This window comes from Empidonax traillii, unplaced genomic scaffold (assembly GCF_003031625.1).
Source record: "Empidonax traillii isolate 1590-97213 ecotype Southwest subspecies unplaced genomic scaffold, ASM303162v1 scaffold97:size1219025, whole genome shotgun sequence".
NCBI lineage: Eukaryota > Metazoa > Chordata > Aves > Passeriformes > Tyrannidae > Empidonax > Empidonax traillii.
In genome coordinates, this window is record NW_020955290.1 from 684,399 (window position 1) to 702,996 (window position 18,598).

Consider the following 18,598-nt stretch of genomic DNA (forward strand, 5'->3'; position numbering starts at 1 on the left):
ATCAATCCAAGTATGTTTAAAATATAAACCTAAACACAAAATATTTTCAGACAATGCTAATTGCACCCATTTAGTGAAAATCTACAATAATTATAAAATTGTGATCAAGAATCTGTGTTTCTGTTCTCAGTTTAAACTGCTTTTAAAGACAAAGCTTTTTCTTGCAAAAAAAAGCAAGTACGTGGAGATAGTTGTACATAGAGACAGTTGGAGTTAGGGTTGTTGGAAAAAAAGATGTTTGGGTCTTTGTCTAGATGAGAAACCAGTCCCTGGTCTCACAGGACTAAGTTTCATGCCTTAGTATTTGCTTAGTTGTCAGTGTTCTGGGGAGCAGAGTTTAACAGTAAAACCAGAGAGCCTAAGCTATAAAGCTGCCAAATAACAGTATTGGTAGAAGGAAACTGGGTTAGTAGGAACTAGGTCTGTATTTTCCCTGCAGTGACTATAGGAATTAATGTGTTTTTGTAATTTCTTCAGAGTTCAACACAGCATATTAAGCAGGTTTTTTAAGGGGTTTAAATTACCAGAATGACACTTCTTTGCTACTGCTTTGACTCTTTTATTGGGAGTGGGGTGGATATGGGTTAACACTTACAGTGACTTTTTAATAAAGCAAGAAGTGTTCTTTTTAAAAGACTTCTTCAAGTTGCCTTTGAAGCATTGAATTCAGTGTTAAGCTCTGAATAAAGTGTGAGGTTGATGTAAACATCAAGAAAATAAAATAAATTGGGAGGTATCAGACATTCATTTATTTTATCTCTAAATTGCCATTTTCTTAGTTAGGACTAAATAGTCATCACTGTACCAGGATTATAATGTGTTTCACTTTTCAGTGATTTGATCTATGCTCACAGCTGTAGAATATGAACCCACAGGTTGCATATTTGTCTGTATCTGTGTATGTTTAGTTGCCATTATTGAACTTAGTTTTTTGACATTGGGGGCATGATGAGGGGCTTGAGAAAACCTGTTTCATCTTTGAGATTCTTTATGTATAAAACTGTGATGCCTGAGATTCTGCTACCAAAAAAATGAGTTACATGAGGTATGCAGAAGAAAGATTTTCTTGTGTATTTAAAAATCTTAGTAACATACAAGTAACAAATACTTGGGGTTAGCTTCCATTCAAATCTAACAGTAACAGCAACACAAGATAACTTAATATTCAGTCTTAATGGGCCAGACTTATTCTGTCTTCTAGTTGTTGTTCTAGCTGAGGAATTGGATACATCTGTAGTAACTGTCACGAGCATCAGATTAGATTCAGAAGAGTTTTTTGTTATTATTTGAATGAGTATCTCATGGGAAGAAGAAAATACTTCAAACAAACTGTAGTATGTTTGACATGCTGTATTTTTCTTTAGAGGTCACTGGTGACTTAAAAGAGGAAGATCATCATTCTCCAGAAGCAGGAATGTGCTGTTTGATAGATTATCTTGTTAACCTTGCTCTGAGAGGACCTCTAAGTTACTGTAGTCACAGTGGTCAGAAGTTTTATAGACCATGGGTTTTCTTTTTTTTTCTACAGCTGCCTAGGTCATACTGTACTAGAAATCTCTTGAGTTTATCACTGTCATCTGGACTAGATTAGCTAATAATTACTTGTGACTGTTTCAGATTTTGGAACTAATTCTTCCTAGGAATGCATAGGAATAATTTCTTACCAGATTCACTTATCTGTTATGAAAATGAATGAGGATGAATAGTCACATATGTTCACATTATGTACCATATGTTTTGGTGGTTCTCTTAATGTACGTTTTGGGTTAAAGTAATTATCCATCTTTTTGTTCTCTAGTGGAGGTGAAAGCAACTGTTCATGCTACATGCGAAAAGCACAGAGGCAGAATGCTTTTGGCAGACTGATGTGGTAAATGGTGGCTTTGACAGTCTGAACCGTTGCAATTGTTTTTTAAATGAAGGAAGATGGTCTTTCCTTTGCGTGTTTCTCAGTATTGAAGTGCTGTCTGTGTGTTGGAAATAGCTCCAAGTTATTTTGCCCTAATGATGAGTCACATTTACAGGCACAGTTGTGAAGTTGGGTTCCAGTGGTGAATTCTACAGTATTAAATACTCCCTGCTTTTTTCTTAAAGTGTGTTCATTAGGTGTGCTGTGATAACATGCATCTTTGAGAAGTCAAGTGGAAAGCTTCTTCTGTACATTTCTTTTCCTGTTTGGTTTTATTGTAATCAAGATATTCAAGAACTTATTTAAACCTTATATGTGAGGTACCTTAGTAAGACAGTTGGATTTTCTGGAGCAGAATTCACTGTAGTGTATTTTTCTGTGCCTAGATATTTCAGTGGATGTAGTTCAGATTATTAACTGATTGTGGTGATCTCTACTACTGAATTTACTCAATGTATTTCCTCTAGTGGTGAAATAGTATTCAGAAATTAAGTTTGTTGACAGATTTTTGCCGTTCTCCTCCTTGGTCTACTGTGCCTTGGAGACAGACAGTTGATTTTTTTCTCACAAATGAATGCTGAGGGGTGGATTTGGAAGTGTATGCATGCAAGTATGTTAAAAAGAGCATCTGAGCAAACTTGAAAATTGAAAGAGATGCTGCTTCACTGTTAGATTTACACAGATATGTAATGCTATTGTTGTTTATGAGTCACTGAGATGACACTTTGTGTCCCATATGAGAGAGGCATTTAAATACATGCCTAAACATTTCAACTGACATAAAGGTATTGTCTAAAACACGTTTGCAAGAATGCACCTTTGTTAGAAATTAAATTAATTTAGGGACCATGTGAGTTGGCAGGGCTATCAAGGTGGAAATCTGTTGTACTTTGTAAAAGAACATACTAAGATTCCCAGTCTCCCTGCTCTACTGAAGATTTTAAGATAGGCCATAAATAATATCATAGCTTCTTGGGTTTTTAAGCAGTATTATCTCAATTAGATACTCAAGGAAATGGTAGAAGTGTGCTTAATTTCACTGTTACCTGCCTTTTTTTGTGTGTGCCCTGTGCTGGCTGTGTATCAGTGCTGTGTATCAGTGACGAGGCAGACCCCCACCTTACCACAGTCTCCTTTCAGGTAGTTGTAGGGAGTGGTAAGGTCACTCCTGAGCCTCCTTTTCTCCAGGCCAAACAACCCCAGCTCCCTCAGCCACTCCTCACAGGGCTCCAGACCCTTCACTGGCTTCATGTCCCTTCTCTGAGCCCAGGACTTAACACAGGATTCAAGGTGCAACATCACCAGTGCTGAGTACAGAGCAACAATCACTTCCCTGGTCCTGCTGGCCAGGTTTTTTCTGATACAAGCCAGGATGCCATTGGCCTTCTCAGCTACCTGGGCACACTGCTGCCTCATGTTCAGCCAACTGTTGACCAGCACAAGTCCAAATAGTGTAGAAGTCTAAAATATTTTCAGAGCAGAGGCAAAGGAGAAGACTCGACTTGCTGCAGATTCCTTGGGAACCAAGGCAAGCAGTTATAACTGGACCTTGATTGCTCATCAGTTTTTGGAGGAATTGATAAGCAGAGATGAGAGGGCTGTGTGAAGAAAATTTGGGCTTAAAAGAAAGGACTAGTGTTGATGTGTCATTTAAAGATGAGATTTCCTCCTTTACTGCAGGGCATATTTGTACCCTTTGGTGTAGGGTGGAGTAGGTAATCTCTCTTGGTTGACTTTTAGTGTCTGTATTTGTATAGAAGTATTATTACTTATTCACAAGTCTTTAAAGTTCACTGCTAGCAGTGGGCATTAAGCTTTAACGTTGTTGTTTGTTTCTTGTTACAAAATCCATGTAAAGAAAGAATATTTACTGGTTTATGTAGATCATGAGGGGCGCAAAATAGAGGTGAAGAAGGAAGACTTAGGAAAATAACTATACAAAGACAGGTCTTTGTCTTAGTTAACTATTCTGCCTGTAGAAGCATGTAAGATTTTCACAACTATGAAGAAACGTTTGCCAGTGCTAAGTGTTGTGCTCATTGCCAGATACAGTCCACTGCTCCCTCTAGGTTTCATTATTTGTTGCACTACCTGGAGCAACCAATTTTGACTGGTAATGAAGTTGAAAGTAACAAGGTGTGGGTGAAATCAGAAAGGAGAATAAAGTACATTACCATATTAGTCTCCTAGACCCATGTGTAATGGCCTGTGGGAGTGAGTGAATGATTGCCTGCGAATCACAGACTGGAGAACGTCAAATATGTGTATGCTAGACTTCATGTAACCACTTCTGACCTTTCTGGTGTGTTGCACAGGTTAACATTCAACCTTCTGAATGGCACTCCTCCATACTGCTACCACAGTCCTGGTTAGGATTTATGAGTCGAACCTACAGTGCAGTCCTGCAGGTAATTTTGAGGTGTATCATATTGTGCACACTAATGCTTATTCAAGTGGTATGAGTTTTATTTTCACCAGCAAGAGCACTTGTACAAGTTATAAAAATATGAGATAAAAATAAAGCTTGAGGTGTTTAATAATAGAATTTATGAAAAGAGAAGAAAAATGAGTCTTTGGTTAATGGCAGTACAATCTGGGATACTTTGTAGAAATGTAGCTTCTCTTTACAATTCAGATTTGTGCAGCTTTTTCCTGTGTCGACTTGCAGCATGTGTCATGTTTTAGAATTTTCAGAAGATGAAATTTTAGCTAGAGCTCTAATCTACTGCTTGGGTAGGAAGCTTGTAACAGTAGTACCACTACTATAGGTGGCAGAGGCTATTGAGAGATGATTCATTGAAAAGAACTTCCCTTAATCAGCAGATAATGCTGTCACACTATAATAGGCTTGTCTTCTGATTATTTCGCCCTGGCTAATGATTAGAAAATATCTCAAATCCTCTCTTTTATTAGGTTAGCTGACCTGATACCTAGAGCAATGTAGTATCAGTTGGTTTTTCAACAGGAAAATAATCTAAAAAAGTTTTAGCAAATAGGTGCCTTCCAGAAGGCTCTCTTCGTGCTACTGGAAGGGCTTATTTGTTTGTATTTCCAGGCCACATCAGCTGCTTTCAGTGCAAGCAGCTCAGGTTGCTGAGCGAATTCTAGAAGCTTTGACTGCTGTGCAGCAAAATGTATGCTTCTGTCACATTTTCAAAACAAATTTTATCTCGACCATCAGCAAAATACCAGATTCTAAACTAAGCCAGTACCATTACAAAGCAAGCAGCAGCTATTCAAATTGCAGTTTTAGATCTTGGGGGGGGACATTGTTGCTTGCATTTAATTACTTTCCTATTTTGCTTCCCTTCCAAAGCAGGATTTCACAAGAAGCTTGGCATTTACTAGGCTTGTTCCTGAAGGGGTCTATAGGATATCTTGCCATTTTACAGGAAAAACAGAGGCTATTTTTGTTTCTTCTTACTTACTCTTTATGCTTATATAGCACATTTCATCCAAGGTGGCCAAAAGGGACTACAATATGAGTAGTCTGGATAGTACATAATTCAGTATTTCTGAACAGCTGTACTGCCTTCTTTTTAGTCAGTGTGTTGTATATGCTCCTTTAATCTCTGTGGAGAGTCACCTTTTTAGTGGTATCTGGATTTACAATATTCATTGTATTGTATTCTAAAGTTGTTATGTACACCCAAACTACAACTGGTCAATGCCTGAAAAAACACAGCATATGTGCCTGTGTTTTTCACTTAAGGCTTAATAACCTACTAAGGAGCAGTAGCTGACAACCAAAACAAGTTGAGTTGTAGTTGTCTCACATTGGTGATGGAATGTTAAAGCAGAGTTGTTTAATATGTTTAGATAACAACTGTTAGAGGCCAGAATCCATATCACCACTTAAATGTACAGAAAGAATGGTATAGGAGGTTACAGGGAGGTTGGAGTCATACAAAGGAAAGGGGTGAGTAATTCTGCTTTAAGTAGTGCATCAAGAAAGTGATGTTTTGCCGTTAGAATTCATTTTAGCTGGCAGGCTTCTAAAGCGCATTCCATGCTTGTTGTACCCCTTCCCAAGGGGTCTCTACATGTTCTAGATAAATGCCTCGGTATCTGTGGCCATTTATGCCGTGCTTGTTTTTATCACTCAGAATAAAAAATGGTGAATTCTTCTCCTTAATGTACTGTATATTACAGTGAGAATTTAGCAGTAGAGATCACTTGTGAAGTAACGCTGAGGTTAAAAGCAACATGCGTTACATGAGTGTTCTCTGAAGAAATTTTATGATGATTGGCCATGTAAGATCCGCTTTTGAGTTATTCTGCATTTCTACAGGGGAGGCAGGCAGAGCTGGAGATGCAGTTAAAACATGGAAAAGAGGATCCTGAAGAGGTGCAGTACAAACAGTTTACAGCCTGGCTGTGGTAAGGAAGTTTGTGTCTGGTCCTGGTCACTTGTAAAGCGAGGGGACAGAAGAGGGCAAGATTTCAAAGTCTTTAATTTTGCACATTTTGAAGACTGTATGAGCACTAAAAAGAAAAAGCGAAACCAAAACAACAAGTGACCCCTGGTGGGGGAGGGGAATGGAAAGACAGACAACTGGGTAACTTTAAGTATTCCCACATGCACAGGTTCACAGGTACCTTCCCCTTTACAGAGCCTGAAAACGTTATAAGTTTATTTCCAGTGAGCAACTGGAAAGAATGGGAAAATATGTTTATTTTGTAGCATGTTAAAGCAGGATTATGCAAAGATAAAAATTTCCTTATTGAGACTTTAATGAGCTGTGTCACTAAAGATGCCTTGATACAAGAAGTGTAAGCCGTAGTACGATGTATGTTATGGTGGACTGACACACCTCAAGGTCATATGGTAAAGTGGCAGTGTTGAACTTGAGGACGTTGTTTAGAAGGAAGCACAATGATGCACGTCCTGATCTGTATTTAACCATGTACGTGCATGGCCTGGAGAAGGTAGGAAATGGGACACTTCACAGAGAAAAAGAACTACATATCCATGGATAGTATAAGTATCTGTTTCTGTGTTTGTTCATCAGTGTATTGGGAACAAAGTATGTACGAACAAAACTCAAATGTTCTTTGTTTCAGTCAAAAAAGTATTACTAAGTCCCACTCAACAGGAATACAAAATTTGTGTCTATTTTATGGTAGCTAATTCTGGATTAGAGGCATTCATCATAAGACCCAGAATTATATGGTGTTGTAGAAAAGATTCTTTATGTATTAGTGGCCTGATCCCTTTCTTGATAGGGTATAAGAATGCCTGTAGCAGTACTGCTTTTGTAGATTCTCCTGTAGGTTCTCTTCTGTAGGTTCTCCTAAAACAATTTTTACTCTGCATTTCCTAAAAGTGTTAATTGTCAGCTATGTCAGAAATTAATAGAATTCCCTTTAACAGGAAAGAAATCGAAGCACTAAGTGAACTGGGAGCTGAGTATTAGATTTTGTTTCTTTTCCAGTTCCCACTTAATTGCTTAGTGCTTCAGGGCTCTAACTTCAGTACCCATTAAGCAATTCTGTTGCCCACTGGGTTTAACCTAATTGTGGAACAACTTGATATAAACTTTAGTGTTAATGCTTTATTGTGTAAGTATTGTACAATTCTGCATTAGTATTTATCAAGCTGTAAGTGCTTCTAGTGTGGGTAGGTTTGACACTGTGCGAAAGCAGTATGGTTATAAAGGAATTCCTGGGTAGGTTTCTTTGAAAGCCTGAGTATAACTCAGTCATAGAACATACAGCTCTGTTTTAAGAAGCATGCATCTTTAGTCTTCTAATCACGTGTTACAAAACTGTGATTGGAGAGTTGTCTTTTTCTATATGACATCTGTGGCCATGATAGCATTGTATGTTGTACTACAGAGGATCTCTCTCCTTACCTATACCTGCCAATATAGGAGATTCATTGCAGCTCTGCTTCTGTCTCGGTATGACTGCAATACTAAACAGCTGCAAACAAGTAGCCTATTATAAATCAACTACAGTAACATGAAAGAAATTGTAACTATTCCTATGGCTTTCATTTAATACATTCATGTTACTAGATACCTAATAGCCTAACTGCCCATAGAGGTTTCCAAAATAGTTAGTGTTGAATAAATTGTAATGGTTGACCATTGTAAAACATTAAGATTTTATTATGCTAGGACATAGCACACTATTCTGGAAATGTGTGTGTTTGATATGTTCCAAAAGCAGATTTATGGCTATTGCATGAACCAGCAATTTACAAAAAATCAAATAAGAGCCCTTTATAAACATTGGGAGTGCACATGAGAATAAAGAAATGTTGGACGGTACATAAGTATTTTTACAGATTAAATACTTATAATTCTTTTGCTCTAAGTATTCTGATAGATAGCTGGTTGTTAACCTAGAGTGGGTACATGTAAGGCATAAGTGGAAGTTAGCTAAGTTCATATACAATATAGTGAACGTGGTGTAAATTCTTTCTGTTCTGTTGCAGGGTCAGAGATATGTTGACCGATGTCATCAAAGGTGCTTCCAAGTAAGAACTGCTGAATTATTGTGGATTTTTTTTTTCCCCATAGTTTCAATAAAGAGTAAGCCGCTGCTCTTTCTCCTCCTGGATCTTGATAAGATGATGATTTTTAACTTCCTGAAATTTAAAGCATCCAGCTTTCATGAGTTTGTAGATTTAGAAGTTTCTCTCTGTTTGAGGTACATCACGAAATTTAGGCTTTTAGGAGTTCATGATGAAAAAGAACAAAGGTTCCATACATAAATTAAGAAATTGTTTAAGGTGAGAGATCCTGAGAGACTTGAAAACATTGAAGTACCTAGCTGAAATTATTTGTAGATATCTCTTCTCTGAAAGGAAATAGTTTCAGTGTTCCAAACAACAACATTCCACCAAGACTCATGTGTCTTATTTTAAAAATTAGAACAGAAATCCAGAAAATATTTTTTTATGATAATGAGATTTTTGGATCTGGAACACATGCCCAAAATTGCAGTATAAGTGTATTTTTACAGCAGCAGTCGAAGTTTCTAGAAATGGAAGACTAATGAAAAGATGTACTGGTCTGTAAGGGTCCAGTACAGTTGTATTGTTCAACTGCTTTTGTCAAATTGCAGTACGTTTTGCTAGGAATGACTGGGATATCAATGTACATCTTTTTATGAAATTGAACACAGTTGTATTCTCTCTTATTTGTTGATGGCAGATTTTCTTTCTTGAGTTCCTTAAAGGTTTGCACTGTCGTAGAAGATAGTACTCTTTGAAACCTATAATTTATTATTTTGTTAATGTTTTTGTAGCAGAGGGAAATAAATCAAAACTTTTTTTTTAAAAGCTGATATTTCAAGGGTGACTGCTCTGCTAAATCTCCTGATGTTGTTGCAGCGGAGGGACACCTGCCTCTCTAGCATTCTCCATTTGAAGAGATTTTTGGTGTGCCCTCTGTAGAGATGGTACTAGCTAAGACAACTGATGCATTTCTGTGAGTGCTACTTGCTCTGCAGGGTAGCAGTCCTCTTTATAGTGAAAGGGAGCTTCTGTTTTTTTACAGCTTTGCGTGTGCTTGGCTTTATATAGAAGAGAGACAAGAAAAAAAAGAAAGACTGAAACACTTCTCTCCTCCATTCTTCTCTAATTCCTGAAGACTAAATGCAATAGATTTTTGCTGAACTAGAAGACAGCCCAGTGAAGTTTCTAGATTCAAAGGCCTTCCCTCCTGGACCACCTGTAGCATAACTTTTCTGCTCTGCGATAGATGTTTTTACTAGCATCTCTATTACATATTTTAACTGTTTACCTTGCCTCTTTCTCTCCAGAGACAGTCCAGTGGTGAAAGGAAACTCTATTTTTGCGTTAACTAGTCTTGCAGTTGCTGTAGCTAAATATGAAAGCAGCCTTTCCTCAGACACTGAAGGGATGCCTGAGGTGAGTCAATCTGCAAGAGATTCCTTATCTTAGTGGGACATAATGAAGTAATATGACCAGGTGTTTGGGGGGCTGGAAAGTGGATGTGAAGTACTTCGCGTTTTCAAGTTCAAATTTGTCCCTGCTCAGTGAATGCCATCTGGTAGCTGCTGTGTGATCTGTACAAAAGTAGGCAGAGTGTCAATGTGCTTTATCACAAGACCCATAATGACTAACTCATTTATTTGTCGGTTTTGACAAATGAGATAGAGGTCTTTCTATGGACACTGAAAACCTAACCAACCTCTTTTCTCATAATATTTGGTTTCACTGAATGATGTTTAATTAAAAGTAGTGTCTGGAGAGTCAGCATTGACAAGTAAATCATGCTGCTTACAGGACATAGAAATGACAAAATCGCCTCATTCACAATGGATTGCAGCTGGAACATCAGCAGCTGAGCTTCTGTTTATGTAGAACTTGATTTAAGAAAAAAGAATGATGAATATTTGGATTTGATTTTTACAGACTGAACCAGATTTTATTCCCATGAAACACTGGATTTCTATGGTCACAGAGACCCTTTTGAGTATTGTGAATAGTCGCTACCATCCTAAAGGTCAAGTCTTCCCATGGTTCTACCAGGTACGTGTTGTGGTACTAGAGGCAAGACAGTATGTCTGTATTTCATACCTGGGAGCCCCTGGTGGTCTAGAGGGTAAAGGTGCTGCACTGTCACCGCAGAGACCCGGGTTCAATTCCCGGTCGGGGCCACTCCCCGAGCAGATGGAGCTCGTTAGCCCTGTAAGGCAATCCATCTACGTCCTGAGGACCTCGCTGCCACCGTCCAAGCTCGCTTGGCCCCGGCAGATGAACCTCAGGATTAAAGGGTGGGCTCAGTTCCGCGCACACTGTGTCTCACCTAAAAAATCCAATGCGCAGGCTGGAAGGTGTAAAGACCTTCCCCGGTTCTTCGTTCGCGAAGACTGGCCATTATTATTTATTTCATACCTGGAGTTCTTATCAAGAAGTTTCCTGCTTCTCTTTGAGCTGTAGTAGTTGTAAAACAGGAAAATCAAAGCTTTTCTTGCTCATTCTTTTTCTTTCTATGCTTGTATTTGTGGTTGCTTTAAGTTTTCGTCTTTATTACTAAAATGGTAAAACCCACGTGTAATGAATGAAGGAAATTTTAAAACCAAAATCTCCCCTTATAACCTAGGTTTTTTGACATGTATATGCAAAGCAAAACCTTCTAACGTGAGCAGTCTCTCCTCAGACCCCACTGTCCAACACCTGAGGGATTCTCACACCATTTCTCAGGACTCTGAAATGCTTACTTTCTGAAAGTCTAGTAGTTATAGAGTGGGTGATCCTTATTTTACAGTATCTTTTCAACTCCTTAGGGCCAGTAGAAGTTGTATCATATGTGCTTGCAGTGTAATAACCAGCCTCAAATTCTCATGCCATTTAAGTGTTAGCAGTTCTTGAGTAGGACCTAGAGGTGGACTGAAAGCTCAGTATAGACCTTAAAGAATAGGTATTGCTAACTCTTTATTGTCTGTGTTCAAATGACTAGGTTGGAGATTATTTGTGTCACAGATGCAGAAGAGAAGTTGGGTTTTACAAGGCCAAATAACAGCCTGCTAGTGTATCATGATTTTAACCAGAACTTCAGTAACTGCATTCAGTTACTATGTTTAGTCCAATAGTGAGATTTTAGCATCAAAGGGTGGAAATTACTGATGGAACTGAGTTAGCTCTGGCATGTGACCCCCTGTCATCACCGAAAGGGGACAGAGGTCACCAAATAAATGACTGCTAGATTGTTTGGGCATAAGAAGATTCAGCACTTGGTTAGCATGAGCAGTTCTTGACCAGCTGTTTTGCTATTCCTGCCTTTGAAAATTATGCTGTTTAAAAATGGGATTTTGAGGTGGAAAAATGTGATGTTTCATTTCTAAAATCCATCCTTTTAAAAAAATAAATCTTAGAATTTTACAAGCATAAGGCACATGATAGAAACCATTGTCTTGTGGAGTGCCTTACATCCTGATGGGATACTTTTCTTTTCCGAGTTGCACACAGAAGATGATAAATAAACATTAGACTCTCACTTACAATCAGTCCATTACTTTATAAGTAGAGGCAATTGTGTGGACTTTACCTTTCATATGGAAAGAAAATGGATATTTCTTCTAGAAAACATCTCTACTGGTTATCATAGAGTCACAGGATAGATAAGGTTGCAAAGGACCACAGTGGGTCATCTGGTCCAACCTCCCTGCTCAAGCAGGATCGCCCTAGAACACGTGGCACAGGGTTGCATTCAGATGGTTCTTGAATATCTCTAGTGAGGAGACTCCACAACCTTACTGGGTGTGTGCAAAGTCACCCACACCATAAAGAAATTCTTCCTCATGTTCAGGTGGAACTTCCTGTGCGTCAGTTTCTGCTCATTTCCTTTTGGCCCATTACTTGGCACCACCAAGAAAATCCTGGATTCACCCTCCTGAAACCCTCCCTTCAGATACTGATAGACACTAATGAGGTCCCCTCTCATTCAGCTCTTCAGGCCCAGGTCCCTCCCTCATAATAGTCCTTTAATCATCTTTGTCACCCTCTGCTGGATCTGCTTCAGGAGTTCCATGTCTCTCTTACTCTGAGGAGCCGAGAGCTGGACCCTCTGAGATCGGCTGTTCAGCCAGTTCCCAGTCCACCTCACTGTCCACTCATCTGTTCCACACTTGCTGAGTTTGCCTGTGAGGGTGTTGTGAGAGACAGTGTTGAAGGCCTTGCTGAAGTCAAGGTAGACAATATCCACTGCTCTTCCTCATTCATCCAGGTAATTGTCCCATATAGAAGGCAACCACATCAGTCAAGCATGATTTCCCTTTAGTGAATCCATGCTGACTACTCCTAATTGTCTTGTCATTCATGTGGATAGGGATGGCCTCCAGAATGAGGCTCTCCATCACAAGTCCAGGAATTGAGGTGAGGCTGACTGTTGGTTCCCTTCTTGCCTTTTTTGAAGACCAGGATATCATTTGCTTTCTTCTAGTCCTCAGGAACCTCTCCTGATCACCACGACCTTTCAAAGATAACCATGAGCAGCCCAGCTGTGGTGTCCATTAGCTCTGTCAGCACTTGTGGATACATCCTGTCAGGGCCTATGGACTTGTCGATATGAAGATTGCCTAGGTGTTTTCTAACCTAGTCCTTCTTGACCAAGGGAAATTGGTCTTCCTTCCAACATTCCTTTACACCAGTCTCCTGGATCAGAGATTCCTGAGGACTGGTCTTGTTGGTGAAGACTGATGCAAAGAAGGCGTTCAGTAATTCTGCCTTACCTGTATCCTGCGTTACCAGGGTCCCCACTCCATTTAACAGCAGGCCCATGCTATCCTTAGTTTTCCTCTTATTATTGATGGATTTGAAGAAGCCGTTCTTGTTGTCCTTGACATCCTTGGCCAGATTTATTTCTAGATGGGCCTTGGCCTTCCTTTTCTCATTTATAGTTATTCTGACAACCTCTCTATATTTATTCCAAGTGGCTTGGCCCTGCTTCCTGCTTGCATGCAGGTCTCTTGCCGCCTTTGTGTGATTTCTTGCATTGGGATGCATCAATCTTGAGGACTTGCAAGGTCTTAGGATATTTTGTCATTCTAGGTATGATGCATTTAAGGTAGTACTTTTTCTAACTTGCTAAATTCTTGGTGTGTTATACATAAATAACACATGATATCAAAATAAAACATAATAAAAAATTATTATCATGGCTGGTTTTTGTTTGCTCTTCTGATAATGCTGCTGGATATTTTAATAGGGTGGGTGAAAACTAATGTAGACCAAAGCATTTAGGTGTTGTAGTTGCATACTGTCTTACCATTTGATTAGTTTCATACTTAGCAATCTTATTTATACTTAGAAATTATTTGCCCTAAATTGCCCTAGTTTTAAGCTGCTTAGAAGATAAGCCAAATGGAGAAGTTACAATTGGCAGTTTCATGAAATACCATTTATTGTAAGGTTGAATACATTTGTGCTGTTTTTTTGCTCTACAGGTATTTATTGTAAGGTGCTGAGTGTTACTACCTGGAAAGGAATTTTATTTTTTTCCCTCAAAAGGGAAGGGGAAAAAAAATCTTTTTTTATGTTTTTTTCTAGAAATCCTATTCAGGTGAAAATACTGCTAGTATTATAGCTCGTTCCTGTGCAGCCACAGCTTTGTCTCTCCTGGTGCCAGTTTTTATCATGTCATGGAAGGAGAAGGTTGAGGAGGTCCTGAATATGTTAACTGACAGGTTACCTGGGAAACCAAATGCTGATGAGTCTCAAGCTGTTCAAATCCACATGGGTCTTGGTTTGGGGATGTTTATCGCACGTTTGTACGATGAAAAAGTCAGGTAAGGATTACTGTGTGTAATGTAGTTGTGCAAATAACTTCCTTTTTTTTCCATGTGGCTTGAAGTTCTGAGGAATTAAAGTATTTACAAGTCATAGGCAAATGATTCTTAAGGGGCTTTGCAATGTTTCTTAAAAGATGCTTCACCCCTTGCCCCACCCCTTGTCAGAGCTGTCTGAGTATTTTGTCATTCTTTCAGGATGAATGATTGATTTTCGTAATATCCTAAGGTAAATGTTCAAAGCAGTCAGTTAGAAGAGCCCCACATATACTTTTAAATGGGACTAGCTGCCCTAGAAGATTTAATTGTAAAATAATTCACAGTTCTCATTGCTTTCTTTCTAAGTGGTGCTCTGGACACTGGATAGTATCCACTTACACTGTGTGAATTACACATATGAGGATGGAGCTACAACAGAAGTAGTGCAATGGACTGTCTTTAAAACATGCTGCTACAGCTATGTAGGCAGCAAAGAGATGTTTTGCACTTGGTAGAAAATGCCTCCTTTTCAGAAGAGGTGGCCTCAGTAGAAAATTTCTGATGATTCCAGAGAAATTAAGAAAGTGAGTTGGGCTTTATACTCCTCCAGTTTCTTGATTTCTGGGGATCCTGTCTTCCTAGATACCCATGATAAATGTTTAATTGATGCACAAGCACAGGTATCAAACGGATTTGACTGGCAGTTGCTCGGTGAAGCTCATGTTTCCAAGGCACCTGCTTTTAAAATACTGTGCAGCATTGCTCAGTTATAATCTTCATGCTTTAGTGTCTGGATGCCTTGCTGCCGCTGACTTAGCCACATGATTTGGGAATGGACTATCTCTGGATGATTAATCAGTGGTGACAGCTGAGCTACACACAAGCATTAAAAGGCTCTTAAAGAGAATAAAGTTAGATCACTGTGGTATTTTGGAGTATGTGAACGTCTATTTTGAGGAGTGGTGTTTGTTTGGTGAGGGGTGTTGAAGTGAATACATTTATCTAACGCTTTCTTACAGACTGTTTTTGCTCTTCCACTTTCCTGTATAATTTGAAAGCTTAATCTTGAACATTCTTCAAAGCATTGACTTGCAACAACAGCAGAACACATAAGGATGTTGCTATAGATAAAATCAGGTCATAGAGTTAGTTTCCATTAAGAATGTCTGTTCGTTAACAAAACTGCGTACATATTTTAGAAGAAGGGGGATCCCTATGACATCTTTGGAGTGAGATGTAAATGCTTCATTTTTGTATTAATAAGTTAGGCAGTGAGATGGAGAGAGATTTACAGAACTCATAGTTTAAAATGTCATGAATTTTCAGCTTATAAATGATCTCAGGTCTAGCTGAGATCATATTTTATCAGTATCTTCCTCCCATTGTCAGGCATTGGATCTTTTGGGAGTTTGTTTCTGTTTTGTTTTGGTTTGTAGTGATATACCTGGTCAACAGATGAACTTGGTTCTGATGAAGTCTCTGGATATGCTGGAGGACTGCTGCTTTGACACCAATCTGGAGTACAAGTGAGTTCCCCTTATTACTTATGAAACCTTATTTTGAGCTCCACCTTTTTAACTCGTGCTTTTATTCCTTAATTCTACACAGAAGAGTATAAGGATAGGATAAGGAGACAGCCTGTTTTCAATACTTCCATAGAATCACCAACTCATACAGTCTGGAAAGGACCTTTGGAAGTCCATTTGACTCAGTCATGGACTTGGGCTCCATTGCCCAAGGTTTTACAGTCAGGGTTTGAAATCCCCAAGGTTGGAGAACATGTCTCTGGACCCTGGCTCTGCTTTTGGATTTCTCCTATCTCCATGTGAACATGTGATGTTTCAGCTTGTGCCCACTGCCTTTTGGCCTCCCACCACATAAGAGCCCCATATAAGATACATATCCTCATTTCTTTCCTGTCATTGCTTGAGATACTGCTGGGTGTCCCTCAAGCCATCCCCTCTCACAGCTGAACCAGGTGTGGTCCCACAACCTCTGCTCGCAAGGCAGGAGCTCCAGCCTAGCTGCCTCTGTAGCCTCCCATGAACTTCTTCCAGTTTTGTTGGTGTCTTTCCTGCTTTCAGGGTGGTAGTCTATGTGTGTTAGTGAGCAGAGAGCAGAGGAGAGGGGTCATCCTTTCCTCAGTTCTTATGACTGTGTCCTGCTCATATTCCCTGTGCACTGTTGACCCTCATCCCTGGGTGCGTGTTTGGCTCTGACTCAGCTTGCTGCCCACCAGTGCCCAAGGCTGTCTCCTAGAGCTGACACACAGCCACTCTGGTCCCAGCCTGTCTGTTTCCACAAGCAGGACTCTAACTTGATGCTTGTTGAATGTCAGAATGTTCTGCTGATGTTTCCTCTGTGTACCATCTCCTCTGAGTGTGTCCATAAATAAATATATATAAGAAACACTTCATGTGTGAACATACATGTCTGTGTATACGTGCATGTATCAACACACAGAGAGGTTTTTCCATACAGTCCCTAGTAAGACGTGAAAAGAAGTAGTGGCTACCACTGCTAATCCCTGCTAACCCAGGGGCAGTATAGAGAACCACACAGTCTTGCTCACAGACAGTGGGAAGATGCCAGCAATTCTAGGGGTAGAGTTGATCATCTTATCTGCACATGTTCATTAATGAAAGATTTTTTAAAGTCCTTTCCTGGTGCTCTTGGTTGCCAAGGTGTTCAATGATGTCTAACTGCTTTTATGCTGGAGTCTGTCAGTGGAATGCGCGTGTGTGTATAATGCAGTGTGAGCACCAGGAGCAGCTGCCTCATGTGGCAGGTTTATCTTGGAGAGCCAGGCCATTAATTTAACAGCTGTGGATGGCATGTTTAATTCTGAGTAAAACAAATATATTTGATTAAACCAACTGAGGCTGTGCCTCAGGTGTCCCAAAGAGAGCAGTGGTCCATCAACAGGGCAAGAAATTATTGAAAGGCATTGCTCAGTTACTAGGATTGGCAAACCTGGAATAATGGAACAATAAAACACATCTGTCAGTTGCCAGATAGATTAGACAGCTAACGTAACATAGTAGTATGTTTCTTCCACAGTAGTCATTTCCCTTTCAAATTAGGGAAGAAATGCAGTATCTTGAGTACCTCAGTGGGCGTGCAAAAGGTTTTCTGTGATTTTGAGCATTACTTCCCTGTTCACAGGAAACAGCAATAATTCCCATTTGCCTTTACTCTCCCTTCTCCAGTGGACTTTCTGAAAAGCTGTGAGGTGTCACAGCTGTGCACCATTGGGCAGGTGAACCTGTATAGCTTAGTGAGGATCTGTGTTGCCTGTTGAGTGGCACAGAGTGAGACACACAGTGCACAGGGGCTGTACCAGCTGTGCCCCTTTGTTAAACCTATTGCTGCTTGTTTGTGCAGCCTGTTAGCTGGAGATCAAGGCCTCACGGAAAAGTCAAGCCAGACTCATCTGGTGGCGAGAGGTTGCCAGAAGAATACAAAACAATGGCAAGCATGAGAAGGAAGATTGAAAGGGGGGATTAGTTTTTTATGCTGCTTGTGGTTTTTAAAGGTTAAGAGTAAGTCAGTGTCTAGTATGAGCATTCTCTTTAAGCAAACAAGTAATGTAAAGCTGTAAATGTTGCGGACCTGTCCAAGTTTTGCACTTCTGCACTTGTAAAGTTCCATTCCAAAGGAATATCCTTTCCAGTCTTTTCATCCAGTGTGACACGAGCATGGCCAGCTGTGAGACATGAGCATTACACTGATCTTCTCACCAGTGTTTCACCCCTTCTAAACTGGCCATTCTCTTTTTCCCTAAAAACAGGCTGTCTGTTTTGAGCGTAGGTTTGTCGAGTAGCACAGATGTGGGAGTAAGCGCTGGCTGGGCTCAGACTGCCCCCAGTGGGAGGCAGGGCTCCCAGCACCCTGGTGCTCTGGCAGTATAAAACTCAGAATGTGCTGGGAAATCCGAGATACTACGTGGATAAAATGCATTTAAATACTCATTTTATGTAGTTCACAAACAAGGCGGCCAAGTGAAATTAATTGTTAGTTTAAAAAAGGGGAGCAGAATGGGTGAAATTTTAGTCTTGCTTTAGTTCCTGCTTACATTTGAGTCTCTATTAATAGAGTCAATAATATAAAATTATGTAGCTCTAATGAGAAATTCCGTCTTCTTTCTGTGTAGTTTTGTCAACAAGCAGTAGTGTAAACTTGGGTATAGAACTCCTGTGTATAAGTCATATCCGAGTGTCCCTGGTGGTGCAGTGGCTAAACCACAGCGTTGTCAATGCTGAGATCTGGGTTCGATTCCCGGTTAGGACACTCCCCGAGCAGATGGAGCTCGCTAGCCCTGTAAGGCAATCCATCTACGTCCTGAGGACCTCGCTGCCACCGTCCAAGCGTGCTTGGCCCCGGCAGATGAACCTCAGGATTAAAGGGTGGGCTCAGTTCCGCGCACACTGTGTCTCACCTAAAAAA

General features: G+C 39.9%; 1 protein-coding gene across 1 annotated transcript in view; it reads left to right on the forward strand.

Annotated features, from left to right (window-relative positions):
- FOCAD (focadhesin) overlaps positions 1 to 18,598 on the forward strand; it is an 89,638-nt gene that overhangs the window by 49,934 nt on the left and 21,106 nt on the right. Inside the window, exons 22-28 of the mRNA XM_027881850.1 lie at positions 4,225 to 4,317; positions 6,201 to 6,289; positions 8,352 to 8,393; positions 9,683 to 9,791; positions 10,299 to 10,415; positions 13,935 to 14,173; positions 15,589 to 15,678. Coding sequence (XP_027737651.1) covers positions 4,225 to 4,317; positions 6,201 to 6,289; positions 8,352 to 8,393; positions 9,683 to 9,791; positions 10,299 to 10,415; positions 13,935 to 14,173; positions 15,589 to 15,678 — 779 coding nt within the window. The remainder of the gene's footprint in view (positions 1 to 4,224; positions 4,318 to 6,200; positions 6,290 to 8,351; positions 8,394 to 9,682; positions 9,792 to 10,298; positions 10,416 to 13,934; positions 14,174 to 15,588; positions 15,679 to 18,598) is intronic.